A 24,062-nucleotide genomic window follows, 5' to 3' on the forward strand; every position below is an offset into this window, starting at 1 on the left:
GCTCTATAGTTTTTATATAAGATGTGTATAAAGATATACAAGGGACCATTTAGAAAAGGAATTCGACTTGATTTTTTTTTTTAAGATTTTATTTATTTATTTGACAGACAGAGATCACAAGTAGGCAGAGAGGCAAGCTGAGAGATTTGAAGAGAAGCAGGCTCCCTGCTGAACAGAGAGCCTGATGCAGGGCTCAATCCTAGGACCCTGGGATCATGACCTAAACCGAAGACAGAGGCTTTAACCCACTGAGCCACCCAGGCGCTTTAGACTTAATTTTTATCTATTAGGCTTATGACTGTACCAATGAAGGTACAATTCTCAGTTGAAATAAGTGGTTTTCCTCTTGATTGTTAATGTTTTTTCAAAGTTACATTAAGAACTTCACTTTGTTTTTTACAAGCTGTGACCACCATCCCATGAGTCAGCAGGCCATGATAATCCACAACTGGCTAAGGTTAATTTAGTAACAAACTAGACAAAACATCAGGCAGCCAAGGACAGTGGGCCACATAGTTGGTAGTTAATAGTGCCACCAAATAGCTCTTGGCTCTCAGGATTCAAGGAACTAACAAGAAGAATTACTTTTGGCTCCCTGGGACTGTGATGAGGTAACTCTGTTAACGATTTAGTATGTGTACTTCTAGTCACTTTAAAAATAGAAATAAATATATATTTATGTTTACTGATATGTATGTGTCCTTTTGTTTTTCTTTTCTTTTCTTTTTCTTTTTCTTTTTTTTTTTTTAGAGAAGGAGAGAAGGGGCAGGCAGGGACAGAGGGAGAGGGAGAGAGAGAATCTTAAGCAGACTACATGCCTAGTACAGAGACCAACACAGGGCTCAATCCCACAACCCTCAGATCATGACCTGAGCCAAAATCAAGAGTTGGTTGCTTAACCAACAAAGCCACCCAGGCACCCCTATGTCCTTTCCTTTATAAATTAATTATATGGTAGTAAACCAAATATTACTTGCTTTTCTTACTTAAACATATATTGTGGAATATCTTTCCCTGTTACTGTATATGAATGTTTCCACTGTTATCTTGTATTTATTTATTTTAAAGATTTTACTTATTTGAGAGAGAGAGAGAGAGAAAGAGGGAGAGGGAGAAGGAAAGAGAAAATCCCAAGCAGACTCCTTGCTGATGTGTGGCTTGATCCCAGGACTCTGAGACCATGACCTGAGCCAAAACCAAGACTCAGATGCTTAACTGACTGAGCCACCCAGGCACCCCTCTTCTATTTATTTTTAAGAGCTGTATATTATTCCCCTTCATCATACTTCTTGTTAATGTTCCTATACCTATCCTTTTCTTCACAAGATAATTTCATAGAAGTGGAATTGCTAGGTGAAAGGATGTTTATTTACCATGTTGATACATATTCCCAGTCCCCCCCCCCCCGCCAAATACTGTATCAGTTTACATTCTCAGAGTTTGTACAGGAGACATATATGTAGGACATATCTATGTACAAGAAATGTAAATGTATTTCTTCCAGTATATCACACAAGTCTTTAGGTTATTAAACTAGGAATTATGCTTTTTAATACTCTTCTAGAATGGTTTTTAACCCACATATCACATGTTGCCTTCTGGGAAAGCTGTTTGTCTTCTCTCTCCTACTAGAGAGCCTTGATAGCAGGTTTTCCATCCAGTACATTTCTGTGTTCCTTAAAGGATCTTGCATAAAGTCAGTTTTCAATAAATACTTTTTGTTGAATGTTGTTTGCTAAATATATTTTACCCTTGGCTAGGACACTGATTGTAGCCAAAACTGTCCAAGGATTAGTCATCAGTGATTCATAATTATGCAACCAAGAAGTAAGCCTAAACTTTAGATGTTCCTCAGTAATTTGTTTAGTGTCAAAGCTTCCTCCCTTGGGTACAGTTAAAAGGGTGGCTGGTTATTTGTACTGATTTTTTCATTTCAGTGGAACTTCTTGAATTTATTGCCAATGGGGGAATAAAATAGTTACTGATAAACAATTTAAAAGGAATCATCTTGGGGTGCCTGGATGGCTCAGTGGATTAAGCCTCTGCCTTTGGCTCGGGCCATGATCTCGGGGTCCTGGGATTGAGCCCCGCATCAGGCTCTCTGCTCAGCAGGGAGCCTGCATCCCCCTCTTTATGCCTACTTGTGATCTATGACAAATAAATAAATACAATCTTTTAAAAAAAATAACAGGAATCACCTTCTACAGAATGGATTCATAAGATAAAGAATTTTTTTTCTCTCACAATGAGACACACAAAATAGAAAATATCTTAGATTCATGTAGATTTGCATAGCTGCCTTCTGAAATATTTTCTTAATGGCCATGATTTTTATATTTTTCTTGCCTATAGGATTCCTCTTACTTCATTCTCAGAGGGACTTTGGCTTTAATATATTCTGAGAAACTTACTTCAGTTACTTGGAGACATTCCCAGTCTTACCTGGTCTTAGATAGAGTAATGCTAGCTGCTATAACAAACTTCAAAAGTTCACTTGTTTAATATGACTGAAGTTTATTTCTCACTGATAAATCGTCCAAAGTGTGTGTGTGTGTGAGTACTTTAGTTGGAAGGTGGCTTTTCTCCATGTTGTGATTCAAGGATCCAGGTTTCTCCATCTAATGGTTCTGCCATTCCAGAGTCTTACAAGCAGGAGGAGGAAAGGGGATGATGGCTTACCCACTTCTTTTATTATTATTATTTTTTAATTTTTACTTAAAGATTTATTTACTTTAGAGAGTGTGCACACACACCAAGGTGGGGGGAAGGGCAGAGAGAGAGGGAGAGAATTTCAAGAAGACTCCAGTTGAAGACAGAGCCTGGTATGGGGCTTGATCTCACCACCCTGAGATCAGGACCTGAGATGAAACAAAGAGTTTGATGCTCAACTGACTGCACCACCTGGGAGCCTCTAGGCATACCCACTTCTTAACTGCTTCATCCTAGAAGAGATATACATCACTTACACTCACATTGCATTGTTAAGACCTACTTTTGGCACTGCTTAGATATAAAGAGAGAAATGTACATTGTGGCTTAGCAGCTACCTTTTAGCAATAATTCTTAGGAGGAAGAATGTATTTTTTGTAGATGGCAGAGTCTCAACCTATAAGGTAGGCGGAACAGGTTGCAATTTTTTTTTAAAGATTTTATTTATTTCTTTGGCAGAGACAGATCACAAGTAGGCAGAGAGAGAGGAGAAAGCAGGCTCCCTGCCGAGCAGAGAGCCTGATGCGGGGCTCCATCCCAGGACCCTGAGATCATGATCTGAGCCGAAGGCAGAGGCTTTATCCCACTGAGCCACCCAGGTGCCCCCAGGTTGCAATTTTATAGATTAGAAATCCCACAGCTAGTTAGTGGAACAAATGCAGTTTAGAAGCCAGATCACCTAACTCCTATTCAGTTTCTTTCCTCAATATTAAAAAGTAATCCTAATCTGGCTGAAAGTATAACCATCTTGGTGATTCATTACTTTAATTGCACACTATGACTTTTTTTTCTTTTAACTTCTCTTTTCTCTAAGGACCTGACAATGTCCCTGTATGGTGGAATTGCTTGCAGGAGAAAATCTTTTTGGTACTTTAGGCTGCTGTCAACTTACGTCGCTAAGACCCGGTGAGTTGTGACCAACCTGAGCTCTGATTATTCTCTTTTTGGCCCATTAAATTATAAAATATAAATATCTCAAAATCCTATATTGAGGATGAAGGATACATGATTAAGATTTACATATAAGGACAGTCATTACAAATTATTTATAATTGGAAACATTCTAAACTAAATTTCCAGTAATAACTAAAATATCTGACATATTTAAATATTAAGTTCTATTAAGATAAGAACTTTGGGGGCGCCTGGGTGGCTCAGTTGGTTGGACGACTGCCTTCGGCTCAGGTCATGATCCTGGAGTCCCGGGATCGAGTCCCACATCGGGCTCCCAGCTCCATGGGGAGTCTGCTTCTCCCTCTGACCTTCTCCTCGCTCATGTTCTCTCTCACTGTCTCTCTCTCAAATAAATAAATAAATAAATAAATAAAGATAAGAACTTTGTCTTTCCCACTCTGGTACCCCTCTGCATATGGGTACCTCTCTGGTACCCATGTATAAAACAATACCAGGTGCATAGTAGGCACTAAAGGACTACTGAATGGATGAATGACCAAGAAGGGAGAAATTAATTAAACGATGGTACACCCCTATGATGGAATTAAAAACTATACTGAATAGTAATAGTTCATGAAGTTTCCTGAAAATAAGGTAGATAATTCTAATTACTTCACCCCTCACCCTCTAAGAAAGAACTAAACTACCAGTTAAAGGTAGACTAGGAGAAAAACCAAAACCAAAAACCCTACTCCAGTACAGGAAGATGGTAAAGGACTTCTTTGTCACAGCCTGGGAAATTTGAAATCTGTGAATTTGAAATCACTAGCTATTCTCATGGTTTTGGGTGTTTAAATTTGCACCATCTGTGTTATGCCCCCCAAACCCCAACCTAAGAAAAGAATGTAAGTAGTACTTGTAGACTTCTAAGACCGCTGGGCACCTTGTAGAAGCAAAGGTGAAACTCCTCTGAAGAAATGCGCTCATAACCAGGGCCTCCTACTGGAAAAGCTCTGCCAAACGTGAGTGCCCAGTCCAGAATTTAAAGGTACATAAGCACACAACGATGCATGAACAAAAGTAAGAAAAGGAAATTGTGGTACTTATATTATTGTAGGTTATTTGCTGTTCCAGGCTGAGACTCTGAGAACAATAACTGAATTACTGTATAATTATTGAATGGTCTAAAACTGACTGTATTAAAGTGATTTTAAAATTAGTAAAAAAATCACGAGAATGAAATCCTGTCAATAAAGAACATGGCATGAAAAGAATGTTAAAGAAAAAAGGCTACAAGTAGGTATGATCCTGAATATACCTATCTATGTGCAGGTACACACAATAAATTGTTTAAAGAATTCCCAGGTTTAAACAGTAGTCATCTCTGAATGGTGAGATTCTTGATGATTTCCCTTTTTTGAACAAATTGCTAACTGTATTTTCTGATTTTAATGGGATGACTTTTGATTTTTATAAATAGGAAAATAAGCTTTTGTCCAATAATCTTAGTGTTGTTTCCGTACTATTATAACTAAAGGGGGAAAAGGAATTTTTAAAATTAGTGTTCCTGATCAAGAAGGAAAATGTAAGGAACTTTTGGGATCTCAGTTCCAGTTCCAGTGAGGCCCCAGATTTAAGACCTTAAGCTGAGTGTTTTTGTAGGTGTTTTGCTTTTTAGAGTCATTAGGGTAAAGCGCAGGTTGTATGACTCTTACTGTTCTTTTAGGAAGGCAGCTTTGTTTGTTCTATAGTTTATATTTGGTAACTTCTGAGTGGCACAAGTCTCTCCTTCAACATGCATTAAGTCTTTGCCCCAGGAAGTGACAGTCTCTTATAATAAGTTTAAAAATACCATTGAGTATTAAAATCTCAGGTTTCTTTGGTCTTGTGTTTATAAAGAGCTCATTGTAACCCCTTTTATCATACAGTCAAAAATAGGTTCCTAAACATGTCGCTGGGACACATTTATCATTTTCCTTTGTAGTTTTATGTTGAGCTAATTCTGTTAGTGTTACAAAATCTCCCAGATCCTACAGGAAATATCTATAAACTGCATTACCTACTTCAGTGACAAAATCTGCCATAAATCTGAGTCTGTTTGGGGCTTTTAATTGGCAAAAATGGTTATCCCTAAGGGTTCAGAAGGAGAATATTATAGTACCCCCGAATCATGTGGAGCCTGACCTGATTTTCAAGGCTCTTGAAGGGATAAACTTAGGTAATCTTTAATGAAGGTGCTTGAAAAGCTTAGATCTGGAACCAGTACTATTTCTTCTAGAGAAGCTAATGATAGGATGTTATCTTTTCTACATTTGTATTTTGGCCATTGAAGATATTACACTTATTAAATAAGTGTAGGTCAAGTATAGGCTTCATTTTCCCACCAGTGGTCGCTTTGATAGAGATAAGGAGCTAATGGTGTCCACCTGGGGGACTAGGTGTTGGAAGCAGGAATGCACTGAAGATAACGCCTGCTCTTTATCATCCCTAGATTGAAAGAGAGTTAACTGAAAGTATGGTGTTGGCTCTTCCATCTATAATAATAAAGTCTGCACTCATCCCTCGCTATTCTGTGGTTGATATTTTATCACTGTACTTGTTTTCCTTTCACTTCACTGCATATAAATTCTTGCCTCACAGCGTAATATTGGCAAAGTACCCTGAGGTTCAATTCAGTAAATATTTATTACTCTTGAAATTCAATTCAATAAATATTTATTGAACTGAGCCATTCGATATCTAATTACTGGAGATAAAGAACTAAGGCTGACCCTGCCCTTAAGGAGATCATAGTCTTTCAGGGGAAAGAGCAATTTAGGATATAAATAAAAGGAAATAACTGTGATAGGAGAGGGATGCAAGAACCGAATTCTGAAAGATGAATGCTATGCAAGTAACTAAGTGTGGTTTAATAATGCTTTATTTCCAAAATACAGGTATTTATTTGAGCTGAAGGAAGATGATGATGCATGTAAAAAAGCCCAGCAGACAGGAGCATTTTACCTCTTTCATAGCCTGGCTCCTTTGCTTCAGAAATCTGGACACCAATACCAGGCTCCCCGGCATAGCCTACTAGGTAAGCCCAAAGAGGACCAATAGAGTAGACCAGCCTGTGGCCATTAAGCAGAATTTCATCCATATCAAACCCCTGAGAAGGCTTCTTCCATTTTAGAGTCCAGATTTTTCAAGTTACTTCTACCAATTAATTATTTAGTGTATAAACCTGAGTTGCCCATATATTATTTAGTGACGGTATGAACCACTATTGGCTTCAACTAGGGGTCAGTGAATCTGCTGTCCAAATTGGAACCCACTGCTGGTTTTGTAAATATTGGAACACAGCCTTGCTCATTCATTTACGTATTGTCTATGGCTGTTTTCGAACTACAGTGGCAGAACAGAGTGGTTGTGGTTGTGACAGAGAGCCACATGGCTCACAAAACCTAAAATATTTGCCCAGCCCTGCTTAAACCAGTGATTTTTAGCCTCCGTGGAAGTGCATACTGTTCTACTATTTAAGATTTGCATCATAACTTCATTTCTTTTAGAAGGATCAAAAATAAAAGTGACTTAAAATTAATTTGAGAACTTGGGAACTCTTTTAGGGTATGTAAATAAAGATAAGGCACTGGGATTTAGCATTCAAGGTACTAACTTTCAGTATTATATGATGTCACTATACACTGACTGACTTCTAAATACAAAGCCAGTGAATTTCTTCCATGGGCCAGATGTTGAATACTTGGATAGGTAGTTTCTAGCAGTGCAGAAGTGTATCAGGATGCCAACAGAAAGCAATGATATGTTGTATTATGAACAAATAAACATGTCCTTCATGCACAAGAGGACATATTTTCTCCCTATACAGCACTTGTCTTACACAGACTGGTATCTTGGATGAATAGTCTACCCTAGGCCACACATGCAGCGTAATCTAAATTATATGTAACTGATTTGGTCTCTAGCATTTTAAGCATGACACTTTTTTTTTTTCCAGCACCGTAATACATTAGCTTATCATGTATCTTTTGAATTAGGGATATCCTCCTTTCATGATACAATCATAGATTACAGTGGTACACAGCAAGAATTCTTTTAGCCTAGGGCACCTGGGTGGCTCAGTGGGTTAAGCCGATGCCTTCGGCTCAGGTCATGATCTCAGGGTCCTGGGATCAAGTCCCACATCAGGCTCTCTGCTCAGCAGGGAGCCTGCTTCCCTTCCTCTCTCTCTGCCTGCCTCTCTGCCTACTTGTGATCTCTGTCAAATAAATAAATAAAAATCTTAAAAAAAAAAAAGAATTCTTTTAGTCTAAACACTTTAAGTTGCTGATGGGAAGATGGAAGTCTAGAGAGACTAAGTGATTAGGCCAAGATTACATAGCTAATCAGCTGCAGGACAGTGGCTAGAAGCAGGTATACCTATTCAAGCTGAAGTGGATGATTTCCTAGAAGGCTAATATGGCTATGGTGATTTAGTGAAAACCTGTTTTCTTCCCTTCTCCTTTTGCTTCTTAAGAGTTGGAAAGGCTCCTGGCAAAGTTTGGACAGGACACACAAAGAATAGAAGACTCTGTGCTGATTGGATGCTCTGACCAGCATGAAGCATGGTTTGCTCTGGATCTAGGTCTGACCAGCTCCTCTTCCCAAAATGGTATAGAACATTGTTTCTAATGAGTACTTCCCAGTGGTGCTCAGACTTTGGGATCTCATGTAATAGTAAAACTGAAAAGAAAATTTTGTGAATACCAAAGATTATCAACCTTGATTTTTTTTTTAAATTTAGGATATAAAAAAATACTACCCATCTACTGTCATCATTTATAAGATAAGGAACATTTTAATATTTTCTAAGCTAGGTAGTAGCTACACAGATGTTTATTATTTTATTCTCTGTACCTTTATACATTTTATATTTCTTAACTCTTTCATGACATCATTCTTATCTCAGGTGAATAAACATGTTACCATGCTCAGGGTCTTCAGACCTGCCTTTGGGAACCAGTTTGGTATAAGGTTCATGGTTCCAACTAGGCTTTCCTTCTCTCCTGGGTCTAGTTGTAAATGTAATGATGCTGTTATGCAGTGCAGATAGGAGCTTAGAGGTGCCATTTTACCTCTTTTCCAGGGATAGTGTGTGGTTAGTGCAAATATTCTTATTACTCTGAAGAGGATCTTGAGAAATACTATGCTCTGATATTTCTCAGATTTGCCTGAATATAAGAAATCACCCAGTGCTTACTAAAAAATAAAGATTTCTGGGCCTCACTCACCTGCTGTTCAGAATCCCCAGGCTGGGGCTTGAGAACCTGTATATTTTTTGTTTTCCTTAGTTGAGTATTATTAGGTGTTTGGGAAACATTTGAGGGGGGCCCCAAGGCAAAGTTCAGTGTTTGTTTCATTTCATCCTCTGTTCTCATTTTCTAGCTGCCTTACAGAAACCAGAAATGGAGACAGAGCTCAAGGGCTCTTTCACTGAGCTGACGAAGGCTCTCTTTCAGCTGAACACAAAGGATGCCTCCTTGCTGACCATGGTAGATTCTGACTTCTTAGTTCTATAGGGAATTTAGTAAAGCAGTGTTTTTGGGTAAATACATGCATGTATGCGAAGGCTAGAATGACATCTGGTTTCCTCTTGAGCAGGTAGATCACAGTCCTTCCTATAAACCTTGGCAGAGGACAGTGTGCTGTAGAGAGATTGCTTATTCTCCTTTCTTTTGCCCTTATTTTTCACAGGACCATTTTCTCCCAAGGACATGCAGATCTATCAGCCTCATGATATTTTTAGTGACCCATAGCATAACATACATCATTATGTTATTCCTATGAGAAATTACTTTAGACTTCATATGTTAAAGTGCTTTTGGTTGTTCATTTAACTTAAAAAGACATCTCTAAGCATTTTTTTTTTTTAAAGATTTTATTTATTTGACAGAGATCACAAGTAGGCAGAGAGGTAGGCAGAGAGAGGAAGGGAAGCAGGCTCCCTGCTGAGCAGAGTGCCTGATGCGGGGCTTGATCCCAGGACCCTGAGATTATGACCTGAGCCGAAGGCAGAGGCTTAACCCACTGAGCCACCCAGGCGCCCCATCTCTAAGCATTTTTATTTGCAAAAAAATCCCACCTTTATTGGGGAGGAGTACCTGATGGGGCATTACACTGGAAATATTGAAAATATCTTATTTTTAAGTTGGGTCCTAAGTACATGGGACATTCATTTATAATAGTTTATATATTATATGTATTTTAAATGAATCATACTTTTTCTTATTCATATTTCAGATGCTAGAGGAGTGTGTCCAGATAGTTTCCTTTTTTAAAAGTTCAAACAGTTGATACCCATTTAAAGTAGGTGAGCTGGAAAGGGATTGGCATTTCCCTTTGAATTGCTCTAAATACTAGGCCCAGCCCTATTACAGATAAGCTTCACATTCTCTCCAAATGAAATCAGCCTATCTTTGTATTCCTAGGCTCAGGCTCTTCTCCGTTGGCATGATGCTCATCAGTTCTGTAGCAGAAGTGGGCAGCCCACCAAGAAGAATATGGCTGGCAGCAAGCGTGTGTGCCCTTCCAATAAGATCATCTATTATCCACAAGTAAGCACTACTTTAAAAGGGCCGTAATCCAAGAAGACTGTGTGCTAGCTTGTCCTAGGGATAGAAGCCTATACAGTTAAAAGGCTTTCCTTAGTTATCCATTCCTTCATCCCATTAACAGGCCCAAAACCCTAATGTGTCTAAGTTTCCATTCCCTTTTCCTAGATGGCTCCTGTGGTGATCACTCTAGTGTCAGATGGGACTCGATGCCTGCTTGCTCGCCAGAGTTCCTTTCCCAAGGGAATGTATTCTGCTTTGGCAGGTTTTTGTGACATAGGTAAGAAGTTTAGGGCATGTGCAGATGACTGGAGGACACGAAAGCTTAACAATAGTATGTATTTCTTTATCTTGTTGCTGCTGTTCTGGAGTCTCAAGCACACTGTTTCCTGACAAGTCAAAAAAACTGCCTTCTGGCATTGTAACTGTCCAGTATGAGACAAGTTTTCAAACATATGGCATATCTGAAAGAATTATACAGTTACTCTCCCATATACTTACCACCTAGATCCTACACTTGTTTTCTTCATTTACTTTATCACATATCTATCCATCCCTCAATCTATTGTATTCTTTGATTCATAGTTGGCAGACATTAGTACACTTCTCCCTAAATATTTCAGCATACACCTTATTTATCAGAATTCAATAGATATTTATAGGTTTTTTTTTTTTCTCAGTCTACTGGGGTAAAATTTGCAAAAGGTGAAACATGGCATTAGAATTTTGTTAAAGCTGAGGTCAGCGGTAGCCTCTCTAATTGTCACTCTTATTTTGCAGTCTAAGTAAGTAAGTAACTAGTATAAGTATTATAGTTCAGCACCCAACTCCAGATTTGAGTCCTGTTGTTGTAGAGACTCAGGGATTTAGGGCTCTCCCCAAGAATAATTCATTGAAACTCTGGAGCCAGTTTCGGGCTCCTTTCAAGTTGGGCATTTGTATCACCCTTCCCGCTGCAGGGCTGTCCTGAATTAATCTGAGTGCTTATAGGTGAAAGTCTGGAAGAGGCTGTCCGGAGAGAAGTTGCAGAAGAGGTGGGATTGGAGGTGGAAAGACTGCAGTACTCTGCATCCCAGCACTGGCCCTTTCCTAATAGCTCACTCATGATTGCTTGTCATGCAACTGTGAAACCAGGGCAGACAGAGGTAAGTTCTCATGCTTCCCTTATGCTGTGGTATTTCCTTTGCTTCACCCACGTTGGCCAGTAGGCACCTGTCTAGTCCGGCATTGTCTACATTATTCAAAGATGTGTAATGTAGGATTTGTTCCCTTAAGGAGTTTGCAATCTTATAAAGGAAACAATCTCCATGCAAATTCAGAGCAGCCACACAATTAACATTCTTTTTTGTATGTATCTCAGTTACGTGACAATTTATTTTTCAGCAGGACTTAGCAGAGCATCTTACAAAGAGTAGGCACACAATAAATATATCAAATTAAATGACTGACTTCAGGGTTGGTCTTATTGTTCAAGTCTCTTAGGAGGTTGGGGACCAGTTATACAAAATCAAAGGAACTTCTGGGTGAAAGGGATTTAGATGTTGTCTCACCCAACCTCATCTTGCTCTTCTGCAGCATCCCTGAGAGAAGGCATTGTGGTCCTTACTTGCCAAAGTCTGTTGTGTTTTGGTTTGCATAGAATTAATAATATCTCATCTGTCTCAGCTTCCTGTGGATACAGTGTGCCTTTGATAATCATTAATTATCCCTTATCCTTTAGAGGAGTAATTTTATGTTTTTCTTTAAATTGAAAGTTAATCAAAAGTTATTTATATATTACACCTCACTATTAACCACTCTTTAGTATTTTGGTATTTGTGTTTCTGGGACTTTTAAAAGGCACTTTTTTTCTTTTACACTATTTAAAAAAATATATTTAACTCTCTCCTTTTAGTTATGCCTCTTCTGCTTCTGTGCAGTATCTAAAACTAATCATCTCCCAGTCTGTAGATCCGAGGCCCTGCTTAGTTCTGGGAACATTTTCTCACCTTTGGCGAGAGTATTCTAAATTTTGTAGCTCCTAACCTTACATTCTGTTTTCCTTTATGTCTTTTAGATCCAGGTGAACTTGAAAGAACTAGAGGCAGCTGGCTGGTTCAGTCATGATGAGGTGGCCACAGCCCTGAGGAAAAAGAGTCCATATACTCAGCAACAGGACGGGACATTCTGGTTGCCCCCCAAGTTAGCCATTGCCCACCAACTGATTAAGGAGTGGGTGGAAAAGCCGTCCTGCTCTACCCTGCCTGCTTAGCCCAGACTGAGCCACCTAGATCCCTTCTCAGTATCCTGGAAAGTCATAAGAGAGATCAGTTGATAAAAGGGGAGGTAACCAAAGGCTATCTCCAACTTCATACTAAGACAGAGTGGGAGGTGCCCAGGATGCCTCTAATAGCAGTGTTAAGGAAGTTCTTATTCATAGACAATCAAAATGTCAAACTGATGTCAAAATCAGAGGGAAGCCTGAAGCATTAGTTTGAAAGTAGGCCCCCGTGCATCCGTTTCAGCTGAGGTCTTGGAAGCAAACACCTTTCGGCATGTATCTCATTAATGCTGGGTTTACACTAACTGCCAAAATGTGCCTGGTATAATTTTAATGTTAACTTAGTAATGAAGACATACAGCAAATCTCAACCCACTACTGAGTTACTTTTCATCCTCATAGAATTAGGAAAAATTGAACAATATAACATTTAAAAACTCATGTACAGGTAGTTACTGTGTACATGGTATTTAAATAAAAGTCATATTTCTTTAAGTCATCTGAAGGGATGAAGAAAGTGGGAGCCAAGGTCTTCCTCAGAGTACTCAGTAATAAATCAGATGCAGTGATGTTTTGCTGAGGCAACTGCATCCCAGTGGGACTTAAGAAAACTAAGTCTTTTGCCATTACTTGGATAGCTTATGACCCAAAGAAAAGATGATCACTTTGCCATGTCTGATTTCCTAAATATAAAATGGTTACTGTCATTTGCATACTGTTAAGTGTTATAACTTCAGCTAAGGGATTAGTGAGGGTGAACCATTTCTTGTTTTATGGGATAAACTAAATTTAGGATTGCTCATCATTCATATATGTCAGTCTGTACCTTGTCATGGGGAAAATTTATCTGGAGGAAATAAAATAAATTTCCACACCTTGGTTCAGATGTGCATTTTTGCCTTATGAAGTGAGGAAATAGTAGAAAGTGAGAATTTGGGGCAGAGGGTGAGGAGGGAGAAAAGGAATCTATTTGTATGATAAATACTGAAGTCCAGGTTCCAAGTGTGGAACAACTGAAGTGATAGGCAGAGGAAATACTGTTAGGTCTGTTTGAAAGCAGGACTGAGTGGGAAAGATTATATCTTCAGACAATTTCAGGTACTAATTTGTGATAAAAAGACAAAAATGCCAGAGATCCCAAGATTATTCATACATTAAAGTCTACAGGACTAAGCAAGAGATTCTAGAACTAGACAAGATGAAGTGCTGACTTTCTCTTTGATCCCAAAGATTTGTCTGAAGATCCCACTGCTTTTGCCATTGCCGGCAAATCATCAGTGCTTTGGGAACTCAAAGTGCCTTCATCAGGAAATGTTGAGGGATAGTATGTGATGGGACTTGATTGTCCTCTTAGGTTGGCAGCTTGCCCTGACCTGAACTGAACCAGCATGTAGAAGGGAAAAGCACTCTCAAAAGAGAGGTCCTGAGATTTCTTCATATCTTGCGGTTAGAAGAAAACAGTTCAGGGTCCATGTGTATAAACATCTCCCAATCTTGTCTGTCTCTGGGGGTATGTTTGTGAGCACATGTGTACACATCCCCAATCTGAAAATACTGATAGAAAGGGGAGTGTGCAGGATTCCTGGTTATGAGTGTCTCAAACTTACCATGGAGTAACTGTTTGCTTTTCGATTAACGTGTTGTTTTGGAAAAGATGAGAGAGGCTCATAGAAGAGCTATGACATTGAACTTTGTTTCCTGGCAGTGAGTGGAAAGAGGGCTTTGCTTCTTAGAACTCCAAGGATATCTGAAAGTTGAGGCAAAAGAGGGCAGGCTTGGGGTACTGAGAATGACAGATAAATAAAAGGAACTTTGGTACGGGGCCTATCTGGCTGGACAATATTCATGTGGCAATGAGTGATGAAGGTGCTAAGGATAAAAAGGGCCACTCAGTCCATGAAGGAGGAGAGCACAAACAGGTAAAATATTAGAACAAATGTATTTATCACTGGAGTGAACCTGGCTCAAGGTCATTTCTGGTAACGAATAAAAAAGCAACTCATTCATTTCTCATTTTTGCCTATGACCCTCCTTTCTCTTCCTTTAATCCTCAATAAAGATAAACTTAATGTTCTAAACACAGACTGTATAAATCTCTCGGGCTGTCCAGGGGCTTGATTTTTCTCTCTCCTACTGACTTCAAAACCTTGTATGTACCTCAGCTGAGATCACAAAGACTTATGCAGAGTGGACAACATTTGGGGTTTACAGAGAAGTTAGCCTGTGAAACTTGTATTAAAGAAACATTTTAACTAAATGAGTCATCTAAACTAGACATGAGCACAGTTGAGACTCAATATTTATTTAAGAAGAAAAAAAGAGAGGCTAGGTGTGCTGGCTAATCTTGCATCGGCTTACTTGTGGGCCTGTGATCAGTGTTATCAGGCAGCTGTACGCCCATGCTTTGTAAAAGGTTCGACGCAGGTCCTGCCAGTCCAGCTTGGGAACTATAGGATTCCAGTATATTTGAAACCAGGTTCAGGTCTACATCCACTGGTGTCATAATAGATCCTCCTGCACCAGAATCTTCCTCATCTGAATTATTACTGGTAGTCTGGGATAGAGGTTCCTTATTTATGGAGAGAAAACAAAATCATGGGATAATAGGCCATTAGATTAGATGGTAGTTACAATAAAACCTAAGCAACAATGTAAAACTGAATTCTAAATTAAAAAGGAAATTTCTTATCCTTAATAATAGAAAATAAAAATGAGGTCTAATAAACTTCACAATTTATTTTTTTTATTTATTTTTTTATTTATTAATTTTTTTTTTTAAAGATTTTATTTATTTATTTGACAGAGAGAAATCACAAGTAGATGGAGAGGCAGGCAGAGAGAGAGAGAGGGAAGCAGGCTCCCCGCTGAGCAGAGAGCCCGATGCGGGCCTCGATCCCAGGACCCTGAGATCATGACCTGAGCCGAAGGCAGCGGCTTAACCCACTGAGCCACCCAGGCGCCCTAAACTTCGCAATTTAATACACATATTAGAATTTGGTTCCAAAGATTTTTAACACACTTCTTTCTAGGAAAAGTTTCTATAAATTGGATTTCTTCCCTGTTTTAAAATAGCCCAAGGGAGATAACCAAGGCTAAGGAGACATAGCTTGCCTAAGAGTTTTTGTTTTTTGGTTTTTTTTGACAGAGATCACAAGTAGGCAGAGACGCAGACAGAGGGTGGGGCGGGGGGGGCGTGGAAGCAGGCTCCCCACTGAGCAAAGAGCCTGATGTGGGGGCTGATCCCAGGACCTTGGGATCATGGTCTGAGCTGAAGGCAGAGGCTTTAGCCCACTGAGAAACCCAGGTGCCCCTTGCCTAAGAGTTTTAAAAGAGATAGGCAAATACGAACATTAAAAAAAAAAAAAGAATCTGGGATGCCTGAGTGGCTCATTTGATTGAGCAACTGCCTTCAGCTCAGGTCATGATCCTGGAGTCCTGAGATCAAGTCCTGCATCAGGCTCCCTGAGCAACGGGGAGTCTGCATCTCCTTCTGACCCTCCCCTTCTCATGCTGTTTCTCTCTCTTTCAAATAAATAAATAAATAAATAAATAAATAAATAAATAAATCTATCTTCTAAAAATAAATAAATAAATAAATAGAAGAGAAGCTAATTTTTTCTCTAAATGAAAGAAACTAATTTCCTTTTTTTCCCCAATGAAAAAACTTCAAATAAAAACCCAAGGCTCTGTGGACTCAAACCACCAAGAATTTGAATTGTTACTTGAACCTCTGTGGTTTCACAGGTTGGGGAAAGAATGTGAAAGACTGCAGCTTGATGTATAGGCCTCAGTATCTTTGCTATTCCAAGTGCACCCCAGGAATCAGCAATATGCTGATTACATGCTGTTAGACATGTAAGATCTCAGGCTTCCCCCTAGACCAACTTAACCCGAATCTGCATTTTATTTCCTAAACTTTAATTTCTTTTTTATTTTATTTAAAGATTTTTTAAAAATTTATTTATTTGACAGATAGAGATCACAAGTAGGCAGAGAGGCAGAGAGAGAAAGGAGGAAGCAGGCTTCCTGCTGAGCAGAGAGCCCGACGCAGGACTCAATCCCAGGACCATGACCTGAGCCAAAGGCAGAGGCCTTAACCCACTGAGCCACCCAGGTGGCCCTTAATTTCTTTTTTACTTCACTTTTACTTAGATCTTTAGATGGCTCATATACATATTAATATTTTAGAAACACTGCTTTAGATAAATCTAAGATATGGTTTCTTGGTTTCTATTAGGTTTGGGCAATATTTAAAGTGATTATTGTTTAAATGTGGTTTAGATGATGAAAGCAAGGTGAGTAACACTCATTAAGGACCTTAATATGGATTTCACTGTTGGCTTATTTAGTTCTCACATTAATTCTACAATTTAAGGATTACTGGTTAATGGATATATATTCACAGTGGAGGCTGAGCTGGACTTCAAACCCTAATCCCCAAGACTCCAGGGTCCACTCTCTTACATAATGTCTCTTAGGTCCAGGTTAGACACTGCTGGTATAAAAACTAGGATTAAAAAAATGAGTGGAAGGGGTGCCTGGGTGGCTCAGTGGGTTAAAGCCTCTGCCTTTGGCTCAGGTCATGATCCCAGTGTCCTGGGATCGAGCCCCACATCGCAGGGAGCCCGCTTCCTCCTCTCTCTCTGCCTGCCTCTCTGCCTACTTGTGATCTGTCAAGTAAATAAATAAAATCTTTAAAAAAAAAAAAAAATGAGTGGAAGGTGAATTCTTAAATTGGTCCTAAATTAAGAAAACACAGAATAAACACTATTAAGACTTGAAAATAACTTGGATTTATTTAAGATCCTTTCTGTTTTTATTTTTATTTTATTTTATTTTTTTTAAAAGATTTTATTTATTTATTTGATAGACAGAGATCTCAAGTAGACAGAGAGAGAGGAGGAAGCAGGCTCCCTGCTGAGCAGAGAGCCCAATGCGGGGCTCAATCCCAGGACCCTGTGATCATGACCTGAGCCGAAGGCAGAAGCTTTAACCCACTGAGCCACCCAGGCGCCCCTTATTTTTATTTTTTTAAAAGATTTTATTTACTTATTTGACAGAGATCACAAGTAGGCAGAGAGGCAGGCAGAGAGAAAAACAGGGAAGCAGCCTCCCTGCTGAGCAGAGAGCCCGATGTGGGGCTCGATCCCAGACCCTGAGATCATGACCTGAGCTGAAGGCAGAGGCTTAACCCACTGAGCCACCCAGGTACCCTCCTTTCTTTTTTTAAAGTCTGTGTAAGCTGTTTGTAGTAGAATGTAACCACAAACCAGTCTGACCACATAGCATGAGTTTTTTTTTTTTAAATCATTAATGGATAACATAGAATAAGTAATATAATAAGCTTATATTTGGGAGAAAGAAGTTAATAATCCTTCATCCTATTAGGGAAACATTAGCAATCTTATATTCTTATTTATTTCAAATTAAAAAATCAAATTCATCACCAATAAGAGGATAAAAATAAAAAAAGAAAACCTAAGATAAAATACAGTTTCAGTTCTCCTTCATAATACTAAGATATTCAGATAGGGGAAGAGGTTAAACACTCACGTACCATTTGCTTCTGGGTGGTGAAACTTTTGCCGATACTGGTATGTGCCAATTCCTGGTCCATCTGGGCCATGTATGACTTGAGATTATTAAGAGTTCCTTTCACAGATGCATCCCCCTCTGTCTCCTGTGTTTTAAGATCCAAGTCATCATCACTGTCTAAATATTCAAAGTCTTCCTCATCCAGATCATCGGAGTCTGATTCATGAGAACTTGGCCCTACACAGACCCCAACACAGAAAGAGCCAAAAGGTAATTTTTTCATCAGTGATTATATCTCTCAAAGAGTTAAATATTATCTGCAGAAAAGGACCAATATACAGAGATAAATTACTTCATAAAACTCTCTTCTGGAAAATGGTACTGCGGGTAGATATTTGCAGAAAGGTACACAGGCTGAGCTGAAAAATATAGCTTTATTTTTTTATTATGAATTTGATTACTAAAATTTTTTACTTAAAAAACTTAAAAGCTACAGAATACATGAATATATTTTGATATAAATATCCAAGCCATATGGAGTTGTTATTGTCTCACTTCTCACTCTCTTCCCAGAGTTAAGCATCTTTTAATAGTTTGGTGGGTACCCAGCCTTTATGTAGTTCTGTACATACGTATAAAAACATAAGGGTGTATATATATGTATATACACAAACACACACCCAACCATGTTTGCTTTTCCACTTATTTATATGTCATGCAAGTCCTTCTTTGTGAAAACATATAGATGGACCTCATTCTTTCTTAAGATTGTGTAATATTTCAAAATACAGTTGTACTATTATTTATTTTATTTTATTTTTTTTAAAGATTTTATTTATTTATTTGCCAGAGACAAAGGGAGAGAGAGCAAGTGAGCACAGGCAGACAAAGAGGCAGGCAGAGGCAGAGGGAGAAGCAGGCTCCCTGCCGAGCAAGGAGCCCGATGCGGGACTCGATCCCAGGACCCTGGGATCATGACCTGAGCCGAAGGCAGCTGCTTAACCAACTGAGCCACCCAGGCGTCCCCTATTATTTATTTTAAAAAGATTTTATTTATTTATGGGATGCCTGGGTGGCTCAGTTGGTTAAGCAGCTGCCTTCGGCTCAGGTCATGATCCCAGAGTCCCGGGATCGAGTCCCACATCGGGCTCCCAGGTCCACGGGGAGTCTGCTTCTCCCTCTGACCTTCTCATTGCTCATGCTCTCTCTCACTGTCTCTCTCTCAAATAAATAAATAAAAATCATTTAATAAATAAATAAATAAATAAATAAAAAAATAAAAATAAAAATAAAAAGATTTTATTTATTTATTTGACAGAGATCACAAGAAGGCAGAGAAGCAGGCAGAGAGAGAGGGGGGTGGGGGAAGCAGGCTCCCCGCTGAGCAGAGAGCCCGATGCGGGGCTCGATCCCAGGACCCTGGGATCATGACCACAGCCGAAGGCAGAGGCTTAACACACTGAGCCACCCAGGCACCCCCTATAATTTATTTAATCACTTCCTTCTTCATGGATATTTAGGATGTTCTACTTTTTTCTACTACAATGCTATAATCAGCATTTTAGCACATATGTGTCTTTTTCATAGAGAAAAATTCCTGGAAGTGAAATAACTAAGTCAATGGTTATAAACTTTCTAGAGTTCCAAACTGCCGTGTGAAAGACATCTTACACTTCCACGCTCACAGTTTGATAGTACCCATTTCTTCAACCCTTTGAGAAAACTGGGTATTGTCAATATTTTAAATCTTTGACAATATGATAGGCAAAAAACCAAGTTCTTATTTTGTATTGTACATTTACTTACTAGAAACAGTTAAGTATTTTCAAATATTTATTTGTCTATATTTCTTCCTCAAGGCATTGCCTGTTTATATCCTTTGTTGATTTTTAAAATTGGGCTATTTGTCTTTGTATTATTAGTGTTAAGTACCGTAAGTCTAAAAGAGAAAAAACAGTGTAACATGGAAGCCAAGGTGAAACCATCTCTAGCCAAACAGCATTCATTCATTCAACAAATACTCAATGAGCAGCTACTATGTTAGGCACTGAGCTAAGTATCCTCTACAAAATCATTCAACTGCACAGAAGTTCATGGTTAAAGCAATTCAAAATAATCAAGAGAAAGCAAATACTTTGATTTTCAAGAAACCCAATGCTCTAGTACTCTAGCAACAGCCTTGATACTTAAAGTTTCAAAATGAAAATAAACAACACACTGTAACTTACCTAAAATCTTGTCAAAATAATTTAAAAAAGAGTCTGCGTCAAAAGTGATTGGAGCCTCAGAAGGTTCTCTGTAAAGATTAAAGGAGAAAGACCATTTATCTTGAACACAACTCTCCGGAACTTTCTTTTTTAAAGCAGTGCCATTCTTAGGAAAACTACTAGAGATATGATCTCAAAATAAGTGCAGCAAGAAAAACTGTAGTTTAAATGGTCTTGCAGGGCAAAAGAAATGGGAAAGACTGATGAAATAAGAGTAAAGGATGCTTGGGTGGCTCAGTTGGGTAAGCATCTGCCTTTGGCTTAGGTCATGATCCCAGGTTCCTGGAATCAGGTCCCTCATCTGGCTCCATGATCAGCAGGGAGTCTCCTTCTCCCTCTGCCTCTCCCTTACCTCTTGAGCTCCCAATCTGCCCCTCTCTTACAAAAATAAATAAAATCTTAAAAAAAAAAAAAAGAAACAAAAGTAAAAATTTCACTTTTTATGCACATTTAGCTTATGCTGATTTAGAAACCTACCTACCCTGCACCTCCCACAAGATAGATAGATAGATAGATAGATAGATAGACAGATAGCATTAGCAGAAGAAATCACATCTCTGAGTTAATTTAAAAATAAAGTCTGTTTCTTTAGGAACTAAACTTTTAAAAAAGTAAGAACATACTTTTTCTCATCTCTGCTTTCTTTCTCTCTTATTTTTTCAAGCTAGCTCTATGCTCAGGGTGGAGCCCAACATGGGGCTTGAACTCATAATCCTGAAATCAAGACCTAAGCTGAGATGAAGAGTCAGAGGCTTAGCTGAGTGAGCCACCCAGGCACCTCCACACCCCCTTATCTTTGCTTTCTTTCTTTCTTTATTTCTTTTTTTTTTTTAAAGATTGTATTTATTTATTTGACAGAGAGAGACACAGTGAGAGAGGGAACATAAGCAGGGGGAGTGGAAGAGGGAGAAGCAGGCTTCTCGCAGAGCAGGAAGCTCAATCCTAGGACCCTGGGATCATGACTTGAGCCAAAGGCAGACACTTAATGACTGAGCCACCCAGGCGCTCCTTATCTCTGCTTTCTTAAAAAGAGAACACTGAACATGAATTTTAATCTTCTCAAGAACATCATCTCAAGAGCATCAACACGAATAAAGATATATTTGCTGTACAACTGGCAATTCCAAATACCTTATTTTCCTATTACTTGCCAAATGTAATTTCCCATTTCTTCTGTTATTATTTCTTCCTCTGATAAACGCTTTTATCCCCCTCTTTTGAATGTGAAGCTTCCCATCGGCTTGGGGGTGGCAGACTGATTGGAAGTATGGGTTTGCTGAGAGCTAGATGTTAAGAGACCATAAAGTTCTGAGTAAAAGTTTAAAGAATAAAATACTCAATTTCCTTGCACAGCTCTGGGATGGACATTTTTATATCTGTTGAGTAGCCTCTCTGACTCACTTTAAGAATTGCAAAGAATCAGGCTATTAGAAATACAACTCCAGATAAATTATCATGGTACTAGGCAGTAAAAGAGGGAAACACAGCAGTACAAATCATTTACTGAAAAGAAAAACAAGAGTGGAAATGGCAATGACTAGATGACTTCAACATCTGCATTCTAGCTACTCAGATATTTATACTCTAACACAAATTACCGAGGCAGCTCTGCTCCTTTGTGGGTTGAGACTTTGGAAATGAAAGCTTTCATGCTTTCTGAGACTTGACTTAAGTCATAATTCTCTTCCTCCTTGGAAACTGGCTCAGCATCTTTTTTGCCAGCAGCTTCCTGCAGCAGCTGGTCCAGCTGATCTGGTGAGAGATCTAACCACTGGTCATCTGAAAAAGAAGAAAACATGACATTGCCATACCACACTGAACATGGCAGATACTCTCAGAAGAGGGCCTTGTGAGACTTAAATATAAAATTATATAAAATATTTTCATTTTTCCTAACCCTTCTGCTCTATCCTGGTCCACCACTTACCATCTTCTGGGGGAAGATTAGCTTCTTCCTTCTTAAGCTCTTCTATATCAAATGGTATGGTCTGTAATAAGGTTAAGATTTCTTCACCTGGGCTCATAGCAAGAGAACTATAAAAAATAAAAAACATGGGGATATTTTTATAAGACAGCTCAGAAAAATAATCACAAAAAATAGTATTTTAAAGCGGGAGGAATAATCTAGTCTAATTTGTTTTTAAACAATTGTTTTATAGACCTCCTTTTTCTTAAAAATTTTACAGGAACTCTAGAATGTAAAAGGGCTCAAAGAAAAACTTTTTTGCAGCAAAGGAAACTATCAACAAACTGAAAAGGCAACCTACTGAATGCAAGAAAATATCTGCAAAAGCATACATCTGATAAAGGGTTAATATCCAAAATAGATAAAGAACTCACACATCTTGATAGTAAACAAAAAATGTGATTTACTTTTTAAAATTTATATTCAATTAGCCAACATATACTACATCATTAGTTTCTGATGTAGTGTTCAATGATTCATCAATTAAAAACAATCTGATTTAAAAATGGGCAGAGGACCTGAATACAACATATACAAATGGCCAATAGGCACATGAAAAGGCGCTCAACATCACTCTTCATCAGGAAAATGCAGATCAAAATCACCATGAGATACCATCTCACACCAGTCACAATGACTATTACCAAAAAGACAAGACAGTTGGTAAGGATTTGGAGAGAAGGGAAGCCTTGTGCATTGGTGGGAAAAATGGGTGCAACCGGTATGAAAAACAGTATGGAGATTCCTCAAAAAATTAAAAACAGAACTACCATCTGATCCAGCAATTCTACTTCTGGATATATATATATATGGGAAAAGAAAACAGGATATTGAAGAGATGTCTGCAACTCCCTTCTCTGCAACATTACTCACAATAGCTAAAGACATGGAAACCACCTCAGGGCCCACCAGTGGATGACTGGATAAAGGAGTTGTACATAATTAATATAATAATAATAAAAATAATAATTAATACAATTATATTACAAATACATATAATATATACAAATGTATTATTCAGAGAAATATATGTGAGAAAGAAGGATAAAGAAGAAATATGAGAAAGAAGGATTCCAATATGCTAATGGAATAAAGCAGAGAATGACAAACACCGCATGGTATCACACGTATGTGGAATGTCAAAAAAAAAAAAAAAAAGTAAACCTCATAGAAACCGAGTGTAGAAAAGAGAATGCCAGGGGTTAGGGAGTGAGGGAAATAAGGAGGGCCTGGTAAAAGGGTACAGAGTTTCTGAATACCATCTAAGGATCTAATGTAAAACATGGTGACTGTAACACTGTATCATATAAACGAAATCTGCTCAGAGAGTAGAACTTTAATGTTCAAATTGCGCCACCAAAAAGATAAATATGTGAGGTGATGGAACTGCCAATTAACTAGATCTCTTCACATGTGCAATTATCAAATCACCATGATGTACTCTTTAAATATCTTACAATTCTGTTCCTCAAATTATTTTTCAGTAACACTGAGAAAGAAAAACTGCTTTTACTGAAATGGGAGTTTGGAAGCTCAGAGGTTATCCATTTCAGCTTTGCCTTTGGTTCTGTAGCAGAAAGCATGGAAGACAATTATGAAGCTGCTGACAGTACAGCTCTTTCAATTTATAGATAGCATACATACGAGGAAAAGAAAACCCAGAAGAAAGTATGAACTAAAATTAATATTGCATGTATGAAATGCTAGGTTAGCACTTTATTTTTTAAAGATTTTTATTGATTTACTTGACAGAAAGAGAGAGAGCACAGCCAGGGGGAGCAGCAGGTAGGGGTAGAGGGAGAAGCAGGCTCGTCCTGAGCAGGGAGCCTGATGGAGGGCTT

At 38.5% G+C, this 24,062-nt stretch overlaps 2 protein-coding genes across 7 annotated transcripts in view; one reads left to right on the forward strand and one right to left on the reverse strand.

Annotated features, from left to right (window-relative positions):
• NUDT13 (nudix hydrolase 13) overlaps nt 1-14,692 on the forward strand; it is a 35,610-nt gene extending 20,918 nt beyond the window's left edge. For 2 of the 5 annotated variants that reach the window (XM_032313183.1, XM_032313182.1), the window contains exons 2-9: nt 3,524-3,615; nt 6,540-6,679; nt 8,120-8,254; nt 9,028-9,134; nt 10,071-10,196; nt 10,362-10,473; nt 11,184-11,338; nt 12,250-14,691. In XM_032313183.1, the coding sequence (XP_032169074.1) occupies nt 3,533-3,615; nt 6,540-6,679; nt 8,120-8,254; nt 9,028-9,134; nt 10,071-10,196; nt 10,362-10,473; nt 11,184-11,338; nt 12,250-12,444 (1,053 nt within the window). In that variant the 5' untranslated portion in view covers nt 3,524-3,532 and the 3' untranslated portion in view covers nt 12,445-14,691. Of the gene's footprint in view, nt 1-3,523; nt 3,616-4,935; nt 4,995-6,539; nt 6,680-8,119; nt 8,255-9,027; nt 9,135-9,661; nt 9,953-10,070; nt 10,197-10,361; nt 10,474-11,183; nt 11,339-12,249 lie in introns of those variants that run through there. The other 3 variants (XM_032313184.1, XM_032313186.1, XM_032313187.1) reach the window with 3 other exon arrangements.
• Nucleotides 14,693-14,734: 42 nt separating this feature from the next.
• ECD (ecdysoneless cell cycle regulator) overlaps nt 14,735-24,062 on the reverse strand; it is a 31,317-nt gene continuing 21,989 nt past the window's right edge. For both annotated transcript variants that reach the window (XM_032313173.1, XM_032313174.1), the window contains exons 10-14: nt 22,183-22,289; nt 21,854-22,034; nt 20,217-20,284; nt 18,011-18,225; nt 14,735-15,022 (exon numbers count right to left, since the gene is read on the reverse strand). In XM_032313173.1, the coding sequence (XP_032169064.1) occupies nt 14,792-15,022; nt 18,011-18,225; nt 20,217-20,284; nt 21,854-22,034; nt 22,183-22,289 (802 nt within the window). In that variant the 3' untranslated portion in view covers nt 14,735-14,791. The remainder of the gene's footprint in view (nt 15,023-18,010; nt 18,226-20,216; nt 20,285-21,853; nt 22,035-22,182; nt 22,290-24,062) is intronic.

This window comes from Mustela erminea, chromosome 14 (genome assembly GCF_009829155.1).
Source record: "Mustela erminea isolate mMusErm1 chromosome 14, mMusErm1.Pri, whole genome shotgun sequence".
Taxonomy (NCBI): Eukaryota; Metazoa; Chordata; class Mammalia; order Carnivora; family Mustelidae; genus Mustela; species Mustela erminea.